The following is a 16228-nucleotide window of genomic DNA, read 5'->3' as shown; positions in this document are numbered from 1 at the left end:
CTCTTCGACAAAATATGCGAGGCTAAACAAGGCGCCGCAACCGTTGAACTGGATATTATGACGTCCGATTCACAACTCACAAACGTGCTTAGGTGTAGTCGGATATTTTATTTCCATTGCTGGGGCAAATTCCACCGCCGCGCCTGCACGCCGTAGTGCACGGTGGGGCTATATGCTCACTTGGAAATGGCACTACACGAGACCATATTACTAGCGAACCTGAGCAAAATGTTTCAAAACGGGAACCTAATAAAACCATATGGGCGCACGTACATTAGCCACACTGTCGCTTGAATACACACAGCGAACGTTACAAACCACGCAGTCGGTTTGACGCGAGTTACGTAAATTAACTGCGACTGTTGAAATGAGCGGTTCGGCTCACGAAACGACTACACAGCGTGACATGCGTCTACGGAAACTTCTGAAGACCGAAAAAGAGGGACTTCAGTACGCCTAGTTCGTGCGTTGTCAGCAGCCTCCACCGTCTCTCCACTAAAACAATTGGAAAGGAGCAAGCGCAATGAAGTCGCCACGCGGTCACCGGCCGCGTCAACAAAAATAACTGCGGCAGTCAACAAGTCCCATCAGAGAAGAGCAACTGCGGCCGCGTTTCCCGCCGGGCCCTCATCCCCTCCTTTTTCCCTCTTCACCGTGACCCCTTTGCGAGCGACCGCCGAAAAACGCTTACAGCGCCAAACAGGGACCGGGAAAGGAGGGAGGTGCAGTTTTTTGTTGTCTAATTTTACCATCCTTGACAGTTAAGCTGCACAGCGGCACCGCTAAATGTTTGCGACTCGTACACGCGCGTCCGGACTCGAGCTCGTGTACTGTACTCAGGAGTGCATATACTCATGAATACACAGTACTCATGAGTACACAGTACTCATGAGTACTACACAGTACTCATGAGTATTGTACTCATGAGTGCTGTGTACTCATGAGTACTCTGTACTCATGAGTACTGTATACTCATGAGTACTGTGTACTCATGGGTACTGTGTATTCATGAGTACTGTGTACTCATGAGTACTGTGTACTCATGAGTACTCATACTCATTAGTACTCAAACTCATGAGTACTCATACTCATGAATACTGTACTCATGAGTACTCATACTCATGAGTACTGTACTCATGAGTACTGTACTCACGAGTAGTGGACTTACCCCTGTACTCACTCGTCATCGTACTCACTGTTTTTTTCTGGGTGTGTGATCACTCACCATCGAACTCACTCGTGAGTTTGAGTACAAATGAGTACAAATGAGGTACTCACGAGTGAGTACGCCGACCTATGGTGCAGTGTAGTGTTTTGTATCGTAGTTGTTCACGGAACGAACCCCTATAGTATGAACGATATCGCTTCCATGTTAAGTGACTGACGTACACACGCGGCGATAGCCGAGGCTCGCTCTCGAAGCCATTGTAGGCAGTCTCTTGTGGCAGTTAGGTGCTGCGCGAGAGCACGGATATATTCAAAACGAAGCCGCGTTCGTTGTACGCACTGCATGTTTGCACCTCATTACGTGTCAGCGCGAATGGATCACACTTGCAAGGTGCGTGAAATTCGCTGCAACACATTGGCGTTCACAAACTAATTTTTTCGAAAACAATACTCCAATGGAATCAGTTACTTGCGCCCGTAGTTACGGAACAGTCATGGTACCCAATAAAGAATAAAGAAGAACAAAACGAAACCAACCTCTCACCGTTCCAGCATCACGTCTAAGGGAGGCGAGAATAGAATTTCCTTCTGCCTGGCGGGTTCAGAGGTGACAGTGATTGATTGATTGATAGATTGATTGTTGGGTTTAACGCGCCGACGTAACGCAGGCGATGAGGCGCACCCTAGTGGAGGGCTCCGGATAAATTTTTGACAACCTGGGGATCTTTATCGTGCGCCGAAATCTCGAACACACGGGCGCTTTTGCTTTCCGCCTCCATCAGAAAAGCAGCCGCCGCGGTCGGGAATCGAACCCGCGACTTCGTACTCAGCAGCAGAACGTCTTAAACACTGAGTCACCGCGGCGGGTCCGAGGTGACAGTGGTGGTATCCTGCTGGCGTCGCTGAAGCCCGTAAGAGCGGTCAGGAAACGCTCATAACCGCGTCCCCGGAGAGCATTTGTTGGTGTTCAAGCACTCTATTAAGCCGCATTTGTGTCTTAAGGTGCTCGAAAATGAACTATTCGCTTACAGACATCACCATAACAAGTTGTTTAGGGCGCGGATAGGTAAAAAGAAGCGAAAGAGAACCGAAAAATTGCATGAGCCCTGATCAGCCACCCAGTGCTCACGCGTAGACGCAGCCACCGCAAAGCTCGAGAAGTACAGAGTTCAGAACAGCCAATGCTGCCTGGTAACGAAAATAACAATCTCAAACTGCACCTGAAAGAAAAATTTAAGGCTTAACAGTGTCCATATATGTGCCAATGGGCATTTATAAGTATTTAGGCACAAACGCCAAATAGTCATTTACAGGTAATACAAAAATAGCACACAAGCTTTGTTCAACCTCTAATTTCTGCTCATACAGTCCTGTCTCGTTAATTCAGACGATTCCGTTCATCAGAAAAATAGTCCATAATGTGAGTTCATAATAATGAATCAAGCTCAAACACAAATATTAAGGAATAATCGTTCCAGAAAAGCACACGGTTTATTGAACCAAAAAACAAGGAAATGTGGCTTTGCACTGATGCCTTCGATCCTATTGTAGTCTCCAGAAAACGCACCACGAAGTCCCCATTCTGTGTGTTCCTCCTGTTCACTCGCATACCAATCATTGCACCGAACTCTCTGGCTTTTTTCTTGCAGTATCTCGTCGCTCACGGCAGTACCTCTGAAATACATTTCTGCGAATCACATCTCGAGGGCCTCCTCCTTCGGGCGAGGCTGCCTGCGGGAAATTGGAGCTTGCCGTTGACCCGCTCGTCCACTTCTCTAATTCTTTCAAAAATGCGTGCACCGTTCACTTCGCCAGATTAATGGCAAGGTTTATTTTTTACTCCAGCCTTCCACGTACGGAAAAGATGCTGAAGGCGTCGAACTTTCGAATTGGCATAGTTTGTTTTTCAGCTGAGCGGTAAGATCCATCTGTTTACGCTAAACACCAGCCAATGAATCCGCGGAACTGAACAGAGAAGCGTACAGCCTTGCTTTTTATGCGTATCGATTATTCGCACAACTTCTCCACAGCCTCGGTACTGGCTATAGCCGGCGTATGCCTCACTGGGATATTTTGGTTTATAGGAAAAGGGTGTCACCCTGTCGTTACTACCTTAGAGTTCTCGATCTAATTCGATGGTATTGGAAAAAAGATCGTTCCGAGGTAAATGCATGCATCGGATTTGTAGCCGTGAATTCTCCGTACGTGCTGGGGCTTCTGGGAGGTCACCATTGTTTTTGTATTTTTTATTTTTTCGACCCTTGCTCGTTATAACGAAAGCAAAATGTCTGTATTTACCAGATTCGTTCCCCCAAACAGACGTCCATGGTCCCAACTGGGAATTGCGATAATAACGCGGCAGAATTACATGTCGAGAAACCGTTCGCAAAAAATTACGTTCATATTCGGGGGTGTCCATATTAACGGTGTCCATATTAAGCATACATGACTGTATATCAAAATGGCGCGATAGGCACTGAAGGAACACAATAGGCATCTGCCTGAAATCCGGTCTCTACGAATCACCACAATAGCATCGTGTTGATTGCCACTGTGTAGGCAGGCTATTTATCCGCCTTTTCTCCATTGCGTTTAACCAATTTTATGATTAATTTGACAAATGAAAAATATGATGCCTGACAGAGCGATAGTAAACGGCACAGGTGCCCCTATGTGTTGCTCCCCTATCTTTGTCTTCTTTGATTTATAATCTAGATTTTAACAGCAATATGTTTAAGCTAGTGGGCGGGCCGCCGAAAGTGCGCAGAAAAACCTCGCCGAGCGATCACGCCATCGCGCGAGCCGGCCCCACCGTAGCTTTGCCTTGCCGCGTTCGGGTGGGACTCGTGCCCCCAACAATCGGTTGTGCGATACAACTGTTACATGTTACAAGTAAGGCTTTGGAAACGCGTCGCGGAGTGGTTCGCTCTATCACTTGTTAGGACGAGTGGTGCAGTTTCGACGCTGCAAAGAGAAGAATCGGTACCAAATGAACGAAACCAAAAGGCCGAGCGGCGATAACGTTACTGAACTTCTTGATTGGCGTCTCACGCGCTAGACCGCACAAACCAAAGGGTGGCCACCGAATCAGTTAAAATAATGCCTGCGGCTTTGCCCAGCTAACCCACATGTGCAAAGCAAAAGCTTGGCTTGGTCTCGCGAAGACATGGTTTCACTTGGTTAACCTTTGATTTAGCTGCAATTATTATACTATTCGACCAAAGCCTGCCTTTGTCTATGGCTGTGGTCCCGCTTCCGGCGTCTTCCGAGCCGGACAGCCCGCCCATCTTCAGTATCCGACGCAAGCTTCACACGTTTGGCATTCTGGACGCTCTCCGATAAATCAGCTCGCCGGGCGCTATCCGGTGGGTGGTTCGACGTCGCTATCCATCAACAGCTCAACGCTCAGAGCTCACTTCCCAGGCGCACTATCATTCATGACCAAGCTCGCAGGCACTCGACGAGTCACGTGGTCAGGCGGAGACGCAGCTCCGGAGAGCGCATGCGCCAAGCCGGCACCGGCGGTTGCAGATAGCGAAAGCGGCCGTCGGCGGAGCTCGGCCGGCAAGTCACATCATGCCTTGCCAACAATATCGCACAGCTTCGGTAAAATGAAGGTCTCAAATTCACCGCCAGGGCGAAATCGCTCAACTGGATTAGTAAAGCCAGAGTCTTTCAATGCTTCTCTGGTCATGAAACTCCCGGCGAAGTTTCGTACGGGGACAAAGGTTAAGGCTACCGCGAGTGGTGCCACGGCAGATCGGAGGGCATCAGGCGGCCGCCGCTGCTCTGTAGCCAGACCAGCAGGCAGGAACGCAGTAGCAGCATACCCGTTCGCAGCGAATTTTTTCGCCACTCACGAAATGATAAGTCCATTTGAGCGGCCCGCGACACGTGAAGCGAAAGCGCACTGCTGATAAGGCGGCGAGCGTCTGTTTTATCTTACTCCGTGGTCCGTTCCCCGCCATACGCGCTCTGACCACGCCCCCGGCTGCCCTCCGATCAACACCTGCGCCGTGGCGCGACAGCGAACGAAGCTTTCCCATAGCGTGATGGCGAAGTTTCATGACCAGAAAGGCATTGAAGGACTCTGGTAAAGCTTTGCTCTAAAATTTTCAGCAAGCACTCGTCCCGCTGTGCCCTCCGCTACTCTTGAAGCTTCACTGCAAAGCCAGTGGGCACGCGTAAATTTTACTAACTTTAATGAACGAGCGGTCATTGCTCTTTAGGGAGTTAATGACAACACACAGAAAGCTTAACCGAGTCTCGAAGCATAACCTTGCCGAAAACTTTGCGGGCTCTCTTAGCATAACCACGCATAATCTTAGCCGAACCAAGAATAAGACACGTGGGGCCGCCAGCTTCGCTGATTGCCCAGTCGTAGCCTCCTGTATAACCGACTGTGCCCGCTCTATCGCCCCGAAACCCATTGGAGCAGCCCGTTCACTGTGGGGGCGACAATTTCCCAGGTTTTTCGATTACCATGCCGACGCGACCTGCCGTTTAATGCGGAGCCGCACTGAGACGCACATCGGCGTCGTCTGCTACGCGAAAGCGTCTTCCTGCTACAAAAGTCCGCAAAACGGCGAGCTCGTACTTCATAACCCAGTATTAAAGACCGTATCTTTACGCGTGGCGTCGCAGAATTACCAAACGCCGTTCGCTGCCCTGTTCTAGCCGGAAAGCTCGCTATTTTGGGTTCACTACCGAACTTTCACAACAAAATGTGTACATGTCGTCACGGTTGTCGCTGCGATAAGAGCCAGTTGACTTTTTCCCTTTAAGTGAGAAATAAGGAGTCTTGATTCATTGTTTAGTGATAGTTGAGTAATATGCATTTGTTTAAACTAGTCCCACCTTTGAGCTCTCGTTTTTACCGATGAGTTCATTCAGTCTCCTTCTGCCGCTAATATTTTTTGCTGTCTCCAGAAGGGAACGCGACCACTCTCCTACCCCCTGCATTTCCCCATCGCCGCCCTGCTCCACGAAATCCTGCCATCGCGCATATAGAAGATATATTGACGACGCGGTAATCCCCAATGCCGGGCAGCTGTGCCAAGAATGACTTCAAGCTTCAGCTCAAGGAGATACTCAGTATTTGAGGACCCCTATATCAACTTAGGATGAACATTTCGCACGCACTTGGCTCGTTTGTGTCTCTAATCACGCACCGAATAACTGGTTAATTCCCAGTGGGTCACAAACCCACTGGCGAACTCATCGGTAACATTTTTGGCTAAATCTAGTGACGCGCAGCAAAAAAACTTTCGCGTTAAATTATTTGCGGATGAACAAGGTAGCCTGCGAAAGACCGTCTCTTTTGTGATTACCATTGTGAAGTTCTAGCGTCACCTTAGTCACTAGTTCGTTTTATTTCTGGCCTTATTACTTTTTTGTCTTTTTTGTTCAAACAGGAGTTGCCAGTCAGTGCCTGTTTTCATTACTTTCTTTCTACATGCTAGCGCCAGTCTCCTTTATACAGCATGTGTTTAACGTTTGCAAACGGCCTTGACAATTTTTTCAAACGACCCATGGTTGCCAGGTGTGAAAACACATTGAGGGCGCCTGTACCAACACAGGAAATCCTGGGATTAGTGTGCCACAACAGAGAGCGGCGGAATTTCTGGCACTGAGCACGCACAAAGGCAATATACAGGAGGCTATGGCCCAGTCTTCACGCCTCTAGAACAAAGATGCCACAATTTGTCTTTCAGTCACATAGTACTAGCCTTCAACTCATACAGCACGACATAAAGTAAAGATTAAATTTACTGCAGGGCTACTGTCTGGGGTCTGGGGCAAATGAACATGAAATCATGACGGGACCTGACGGCTTACCGATGAGAGGCATGTGGTCCTTGTAGAAGCTCCCTCCCAGAGCGGGCACGGTGCACTTGAGGTCCACGTCACCCCCGAAGCCAAGACGGTAACTGTTCACAGAGCTGCCCGACCACTGGACGCGAGCTTCGCTGTGCACACAGCTGTCGTCCCAGTCCCGTATGCTCAGCACGGTGCCAACGCTGCCCTGGCCACCTGCATTTGAACAAAGAAGGGGCACACTTTTTACAAGAGGGCAATATGCGTCACTTTCAAATGATAGTCACGATTATTACACCCTAGGTATCTCGCAGTATGATCAGCAATTGCAGATCTACTTCGCACCCTCACTCTATGGAACGATCTTCCCGATTGTGCCTACCCTGGCTGATCGTAAGGAATTTAAAAAAAGCTTTCACAATGCTTTATCTAACTTTGAACATTTTCCGGTGTTAGACTTTAAACATTTTAGTGTCTTAATTTTTCTCTTCTATTAAACGAATCTACTTGCGATTACGCACTCTCCACAAATTCTTCTTTGCCCTGCTTGCTGTGTTCAATTAAATCCCCCGTTTACGTGTTACTTCCTACGAAGCACTGCAGCTACCCCGCTGTTCCTTGTTTCTCATTAAACTTGTGAATTGGGCTACCCATTACTTGTCCATTATTCCTTACTGACCTCCTGTAAAAAAAAGGATATTTCCTATAGGGAAATGAACAAAACCTATGGTTTTGGCGGATCCTTTAGAGAACTTGATAGATAGATACAGAAGCATAACTCAACTTTGTCCTCCTGGCAGACCTTGGTTTTCCTCCTAAAGTATAGTTTCCTAGGCTTGAAAATCGCCCAAACCGTTCCCTTAAAATATTCGCTGACTAATGGATGTCGTACACACCGCTCACCGCATGCTTGGAGGTTGCGCATTGCCCATATGCAGTGCCACGTGCCTAAAAAGCTGCATAAGGTGTTCAGCCCGACTGTCATGCGATGGGAATGCGATGGGACTTGGTAGCAGCGGCGACGCACAGTTCAGCCATGTTGAACGTCCTTCGTGCAGGTTCGTTTTCGCCGGACGCTGCAAGTTCAATCGACTGCCGCTTCGATGTCAACTGAAGCTACAGCGATCGCCCAGGAGCGATCAAGTGGCGAGACTTTCAGCTTGGCCCACCCCTGCTGCATCGAGCCGTACAAGCATCCCCGGAGTGCTCCTTCAGTTGCTCCCTCACTTGGAATCAGCGGCGACGCAATGTTCGGCCCCACTAAACGTTCTCATTTGCGCTGGTCAGTATATTGCCCTAAATAATTTTGCCTTTAATGTAGTTGTCGCTGCTGCCGCCATGATTTTCTTTTTGGTTTGTAGAAATGCCAGTTATAACTATTGCTTAAGGTAAGCGAAGACATTGCCAAGGTGAAAGATTAAATTAAAGCTGAAATTGCGGAAGTAAAAATCGAATAGAAAGCAATCACTCAAAGCCTGGAGTTTGTCCATACTTCTATCAAATAGTTTCAAGAGCAGTTAAAAATGAGCAAGAAAAGAATGTCGCCCTTGATAAGGAAAACAAGGCGGCCAAGAAAAAGTGTTGAAGCCTAGAAAGTAACACTGAAGGACTTGAGGGCCCTGTTGTGCAAGCTGAGCAGATACTCCAGGAATAAGAACATAAAGATACGACGTGTTGCCGAGTGCGAGAACGGGTACACTTTCGCGATCGTATCAACGATTGTAGAAACTATCAAAGAACCAATCCCGAAGCTCGACGTCAAAGAATACCGGTCCGCCACTCCGATAATGGCAACATTATCGAGCAGCTTAAATACATGCAAAAGCGGGATGGGATGCGAAAGGCGAAGAAAATACGGCCCCAAAAATGAGGACTCCGAACTTCACAACACGGAACCAATAAACGCAAACGAACACCTCTGCATCTCAAACATCCCCAGCCATCTCAGGTGGCGTTAAACGGTTAGATCCTTCCAATGGGTCTGCGTTTAACTTAAATAATTCACGTTCTGTAGGAAACAAAGTCGAATAAATATATCTATTCCTGCACCAGATCAATTTTATACTTGATTAAGTTATGGTATCGGAAACAGTGCGAAAATGATGTTGATTTGCCTAGCATAAACGGGTACCAGCCTTTTTTAGTAAAACGAACGAGTAAACGAAGAGGTGGTGTAGCACTTTGGGCGACCAAATTGGCGCCACTGTGAAATAGTACCCCAGTTCTGCTCATTAACGCCGGGTTAAAAATAATACCAGTGATACTGGAAATGAAATTATTTCAACATTATATCGCCCTCCAACTAGACCTAGTGAAAGATTTCTTTAATAAAATCTTAGGCGGGCCTTTAGACTATTTCCCTAAACTATTTTTTGCTCGTATGTGGAGGTGATTTGCATATCGACATTCATAATGGTAAAGATTATTCGCACGGAATTATTACGGAGATTTTTTTTCGACAGCAGCTTTGTTAGCACGATCACCACGTCTCCGCCTGCTACGCCTTCGAGTTCGTCTTTTCTTCACCTGCCGATTAGAAACTTTGATACTGATATTTCACTTAAGGACCTCTTTCTTAAGACGTTAATGACCATTGCCCGGTGTTAATGATGTATCCTTGTACAAACAAAAGAAATCCCTGCAATTGACTTACGTTTCCATTGATTTTCGAGCACAGATTAGAATAATTTAAACAGGAGATACACACGTACGATTAGAGTTGCGTCATGCGAATATGCGAACAGAGGCAGCGAGCTAGCAGCGACCGGAGCTAGCAGCGAGCTAGCAGTGCAAAGGCTTAATTGCTCCGCTTCATCCACAGGCGTGCCTGGGCGGGATTTTAGCGGCAGCAGGACAGCGCAGCGTGGCTTCCAGACCGCGACGCGCAAGTGGAGTTGCGTACTACAACACGCCTCCCCGGACCACGTGGCCTGACGCTGCATTTCGGATGCCCTCAAAAGGACGACAGTCAAGTTCTGCCCTTTTCTTTCTCGTTCGCCTTGCTGGTTGAGCGGCACATGGATGCTGCTGACATCAGGAACGAAGACGAACTCGTTATCTGCTGGCACTTTGAGGATGATACAACTACATCTGAGAGAAGAAAGTGTTTAATGCGTCTCCTGCTCTATTTACAGTGTATTTACAAGATTTTATGTAGACCTTCTAAACATAAAGGATTCCCTGCAGCCCAATCAAAGAACAGCGCTTTCCCTTTTGTGAAATTCCCATTGGGTTCAGAGGAAATGTCCGGCCCGTGTTCCTTCCGGCCAATTATTCGATGCAAAACCGCCTCTCTCAAGGTGATCATTCGTCGCTTGCGGGTTTGCATGGTCCTTGCCTCATTCTTCGTAACTCACAGGGTCACCTCGGGTTGAATGGATCCTCTGCGATGTGGTGCGCTTTGCCATTGTGGTGCAATCGCCGCGCCACCGGCGAATGCGTCATAACACATCCGTGCGCTGCGCGATCCCTTGGGATATCGCTTGTCCGCGGCCACTCACACGAGTCCCTCGCAGAGCGGAAGCACTTCATCTGATACCAGAGTCAGCGTGGTTCGGCAGTGAGTGGCCTCTCCGACTCCTGGTCGTCGCCGCTTGGTCGAACAGGGTGCAATGAAGAGGCAATGATGATACTGCGCATCCTTCAAGTGGTTGCGGGTCTGTTCGAATCCAACAACGACGAAGGCGCTTCCGCGATCACTTGGCAGTGGAGGCATCGAGCGAGCAGTGCAAAGGCATAATTGCTCTGCTTAATCCACAGGTTGGCATTTCCTCATTTGTTTCGTTTCGTTCTTCGCTGCCTTTGCACCAAAAGTATTGTTGTCTAAATTGCTGCGTTTGTGTTAGCCTTGACTATGGCCTGCGAGATCGATAACCTTAAGCGGGAATTGCGGAAGGAGATAAGGGAACTAAAAAACATCGTTGAATTTGGAAATAAGGATTACAATTAGCTCAACAAGGAAAGTCTTGATGTAAAAATCGAAAACGTGGCACTGAAAGCCTCTCAAGAAAAAAATGCCACAAGAACTCGATGTTTGAGACGCTTGGTACGCGAAGCCAACCTAAGTCTTACCACTCAAGAACAGTATTCTAGGAAGAAAAACGTGAAAATCAAGGGACTTCAAAACGAGACGCATGAAGACCGTGTGGACATGCTTGGGAAGGTCAGGGCTGCTTTTGAGGAACCCATCAAAGCTGACGATATGACGTTTGTCACCGAGTTCCTACACGGCAAAATTCTACTAACACAAATGAAGGCGATGGTTCGGAACAGAACATTGTGATAGTCTTTCAAACACCAGACCAAACGGGATGCAGTCCTGTTGAATGCACGGAAAATTAGGTCCGCAACCGATGAACTGGGGTACACGGTAAAACGACCTGTGTATGCCAACGAACATCTTTGTCCACAACTGAAGAAACTGCTCGGCATCACTATTGCAAGGAAGCGGGAACTTAACTGGCGCTATGCATGGGCAGTCGGTGGAAAAGCATATTCCCGGCAGGCGGAAATGTCACGCGCCGTCTAGATTACTTGCGAAGCTGACCAGGCCAAGATGCGCAGTGCCGTTCCCGCCACTTAGCGCAATGTAACCAACAGCGCGCTCACAGTCATTCATTTTCTACGATGGCAGTCCCTAAAGATACTACGCAAGCTCGCGATGGTAGCTGTTTAGCATTTATACACTGCAATATGCAGGCCTCTCAAAATAAAAGGACGCATTAACGACGTTCTTCTATGAAATATGTTGTCCATTTTAAGTGATAATGATAACGGAGACGTGGCACACGTGTGAAGACGATGTGCTAAGACTCCAGGCTACCGAACCAGAACAGAATAAATCGGCGTGGTCGTGGTGTGCTTCAGTTGGTGTCTGACGAAATTACTTGTAGCATTGTCATAGACTTTTCAGTAGTAACACCAGACATCGAAGTTCTAACACTAACGTACAAGAATTATCTGTTCGTTGGCATGGATAATTGGCAAGTTCATTGATTTTTGGAACAGATACTGAGCCACCTAAGCTCCGAAAATTGATAAGATGATTGACTTTTTGGAAAAGATACTCAGACACGTAAGCTCTGAAAACCTCGATGTTATTATATGTGGAAACTTCAATAACAATCTACGAAAGAACGCTGCCACAATACGTAAATTCGAACTTTGCCTGAAATCGTTCACCTGCGAAAATTTGATAAAAGAACCTACGCGCATACGCCGCGACTCTGAAAACTTTCTAGATTTATTTGTTACAAACGACCCGACTAAAAGCAAAAAATCTAGCACAATTATTACCGATCTAAGTGATCGCCTTCCGACCTACATGTTCTACAAGCATTCTGTAAGTACGTTCGTTATACACCTCCTCCTCAGCCGCACAGTGTACAAGATATAACTTCAAAAACTCTAGCGGCCTTCTGAAATCAAATTTAATTTACTGACTGGCCCCCGGTATTCCAATGCACTAGCTGTAGCACTTCCTTTGACATGTTCATAGATATACAAAAAAACTTTCCATAATTGCTTTAAGTGGAAAACGATTAGAAGGTCAAAAAGATACGGAAACCATGGCTTACCAATGACTGTCTTGAAATGATACAAAAAAAAGACTCGTTATATTGTAGGTTCTTAAAAACTAAGAACCCGAGTAAGACTCGTTATTTTGTAGGTTCTTAAAAACTAAGAACCCGAGTGATTTCGTAGCATTCACAAAGTACAGGAACTGTGTTACAAAATGTCTGCGTAATGCTAAGAATGCGTATTCTGAGGGCTTGTTCAGTGGCTCTATATTTCGAAGTGACATAGTGTGGCGTGAGATCAATAAGCTCTTAAACAGTGGTACCTCTCAACATGACGATACCCAAATAACGCAAAAAATAAAAAATAAAACAACTTCTGAAAGACAGCTAGTGGAAAAGTTCGACAACTATTTCAGAAATTTGCTGTCAGGAGCTTCAAACGTTTTTGGCGACAAAGACAAGAGTACTTCGGGCGCACCCACTGCAAACACGGCTTTCTTTAAAGCTACAACCCCAGGTGAAATTTAATCAAACGTCATGTCCCTAAAAAACACTAACGCAAGCGACATTGATCAGCTTCAAATGAAGCCAATCAAATTTGTTATTGATCTTTTGCTGCCGGTCCTCTGGCACATCTTTAACCTTTGCTTATCCATAGGACAATATCTGAAGAACATGCAGCTTGCAAAAGTCAGTGTTCTGTTTACGTTCGGCGACAGGAACGAATTTTCAAATTGTCGGCGTATCTCTATACTCCCTATAATAACTAAGGGACTAGAAAAAAAATATATGCAGAAGAACAGCGTCTTTTTGCGAAATATTCTCTATCATATCGCCACAACAATTTGATTTTCCGCCGAGGAATGTCAACAGAGCTAGCATTACTGACGCAAAAAGAATTGGTACTGAACGGCTTTAAAAACAAAAATTTGACGTTAAGTATTTTCCTTGACTTGTCAAAAGCGTTCTACCGTGTAAATCACGAAAGTTTACTTTGTAAGCGGGAAAATTACGGTTTCCAAGGCCAATCACGGACGAATTAGTTGGACGAATTAGGGACGCATTAGTTGGCGAAGCAAATTTTGTATTAGAAAATCTAAATAGCTGGACTTAGACAAACCATCTTAAAATAAACACGAGCAAAACCAAATCTGTAATATTCAGAAGTAAAAATAAGAACGTAACATTAACGCAACAAATACTGCTTAATTAGAACCAGGTTGATATTGTACCCAACATTAAAGCACTAGGAGTGGCCTTCCAGGAAAACCTATCTTGGAACAAGCACATCAATATCAATATCAACTAGGTACTCTCAAATAGTGGGGCTAGTTTACCGGAATTGCCTGATCTTTCCGAGCCATATAATGATATTAATTTACAACTCTTTATTTTTCTCAAGAATAGACTATTGCCATCTAGTTTGGACATCCACAAGTCAAGAAAACATACAAAAAAATGTATCCTTTACAAAAAGGTTTCCATGTGCTGTAGAAGACGTGCTTTCACATTTATCACACCTATCCGTTGTTTGAAAAGTACAATGTAATGCCTTTTGAGAAGACGTACAACTTTAGATTAACAAAAGCCTATAAACAAGAAATAAAAAGGAAACATGTATTCTTGACTGAACTTGACAAACTTAAAAGAAATTCTCAGGCTTATAAAACGCAAAACTGCGAAATTTGGAACGTTCAAACTTCTAGAACAACATAGGGGCGACATATGCTAGGAAACAGGTTTTCGAGGCTACTAAATGCTTTACACGAACTTAACTTTCAGCTGGAAAGCAACACTTTCACTGCAATACGTACCTTTCTTACAAATAATTACATTGACGCAATATAAGAGCTCGCGCATGCCTATGTGTGTCAGCTATAGTGAATATGTCGGTGTACGCTTGGCACAGCGGTTTATACCCAGCTCATATTTTCTTTCGGTCGTGTTTTGAATGATTCGTGTAGTTGTATATGTATAGTGTCCTCTGTAATTATCTAGAGTAATGTAAATCTGTAGGCATGTATTATGGAGGTAATCTCTATGTATTAAGTTAATTAGTACATCCGTTGGTGTACATTTGCTTTTGTATATGGTTTTTACGCAAGGTATGACTATTTATATTGGGCTCACATTTTCCTTCGGGTCCTGTATTGAGTAATTTGTCTGTTCAGTACACATTTTTCCTTTCTATTTTTTCTTTTCGTTCTCTTGTTGTTGTTGTTGTTTTTATTGTCTGTTTTCTTGCATTCTTTCAATGGCGCAAGGGATGCCATATTTCTACACGGCTTATTATTTTTTATGTACTGTAAAACACTGTTGTACGCTGGTGCCAAAACAGGGGCCCGCAGCTCCCTCAAGCTGTCCTTGAGATGGCTTCTTCTGCCGGCCTCCGGCATTGTGTACTATGTACATGATGTCAATAAAGTTCAATTGTTCATTCAAAAAATGAAATTTATGAATGGGCTCCAGGGGGTCAGTTAAGGATGCGCTATTTGACATCTTCATTCTTACGCAAAATAAAGTGTAGACGTCGCCAGTGTGTGGTCTCGCGAACGTCTAAATGCGGAGCCAAGCTACATCATACAAACGACTGCTTTCATGCCTAGTTAGAGATCCAATGTAGGTAGCCCTATTGATGCAACTGTGTTGAGAAAGGTAAAACTGTCTCACCGTCTTGGTCGGCCCATTTCCAGTGACCGCCTCGTGCAACTTTGGCACCCTCGAAGATTCCACGCACTTCAACTTTGGTGGAACCTTGTCTCGGGGGCACCTTCACTCTAAGATTGCGAATAAAGGGGGAAAAGAAGTGACAGTTAGTTAATGTTCCTCAGAATTGTCTGCACTTCCAGCACAGCGACACTAAAAATAGCTAGGGCACCAAGCAGACGTTGATATAGTGACTGTGGAAGCATCCCTGTTGAATTGAGATACGAGCCACTAGTGTGTGTGCCGCCATGTTTCACAGCCGCTGTTGATGTAGACGTTTCAAAAAATTCACCTCCGCACACACAGAAATGACCAAATTTGTAAGACCACTGCCACTAGGAAGGAAGCGTATTCATTGTATCCACGGTAAGGACGTAGAGTAACAATGACCCGTGTCGAATGGTACAGGTGTGGCTCTCATTTATCCCTATCATTCTTTTCCGTTAGCGACATTTTCTTCCTGTATCGGCTGCTATAAAAGAGAGGCTTAGCCAATCACTCTTGTCTACCCTACATACACGGTGTTCGCATGTACCTGCCTTGCCAGTCACTTAACTGATACTTGTTTCCTACCATGCTGGAATTGCTGTTTTTTTTTTACGGAGTACATCTCTTTAACAAACGTTTTAAGTCACATTAAAAAAAGCAAGTGGAGAAAAACATGCTCCCCAGGTTTGTCCCGAAGCCATAATGAATAATTCCCCGCATTTCCCCGAGGGGAAGAATGTGAAAGTGCGAATGCACGAGTTGAATTTGCGCGGTTCGGTAATGTTCGCGAAAGAGAGATCACACACACACACACAACTACAAAGAAAAAAAGATGCAGTTATTCACAGACACCTATTTGTGTTGTCGTTGTACTTGATTGCTAGAGCGGATCTGAGCTTTGAAATTTCGTGTCAGTACTCCTTTAAGCGGGTGCATTAGCCCTTCTCATGCCCGATTCCTGGCCAATCCCCCACGTGGGTGTGTGCCATGTCAGCGGCCAGGCAGCGCGCGCCCATCTCCCCCCGTTGCCA

At 45.8% G+C, this 16228-nt stretch overlaps 1 protein-coding gene across 1 annotated transcript in view; it reads right to left on the bottom strand.

Moving 5' to 3' along the window:
- The window catches only part of LOC144147099 (E3 ubiquitin-protein ligase MIB2-like), a 145123-nt gene that overhangs the window by 84204 nt on the left and 44691 nt on the right, over positions 1-16228 (bottom strand). Inside the window, exons 5-6 of the mRNA XM_077679158.1 lie at positions 15174-15280; positions 7006-7200 (exon numbers count right to left, since the gene is read on the bottom strand). Coding sequence (XP_077535284.1) covers positions 7006-7200; positions 15174-15280 — 302 coding nt within the window. The remainder of the gene's footprint in view (positions 1-7005; positions 7201-15173; positions 15281-16228) is intronic.

This window comes from Haemaphysalis longicornis, unplaced genomic scaffold (genome assembly GCF_048455015.1).
Source record: "Haemaphysalis longicornis isolate Haplotype H1 unplaced genomic scaffold, Haemaphysalis longicornis Haplotype H1 scaffold_7, whole genome shotgun sequence".
Lineage (NCBI taxonomy): Eukaryota > Metazoa > Arthropoda > Arachnida > Ixodida > Ixodidae > Haemaphysalis > Haemaphysalis longicornis.
Note: the sequence above shows the minus strand (reverse complement) of the source record. Positions and strands in the feature narration are given on the sequence as shown.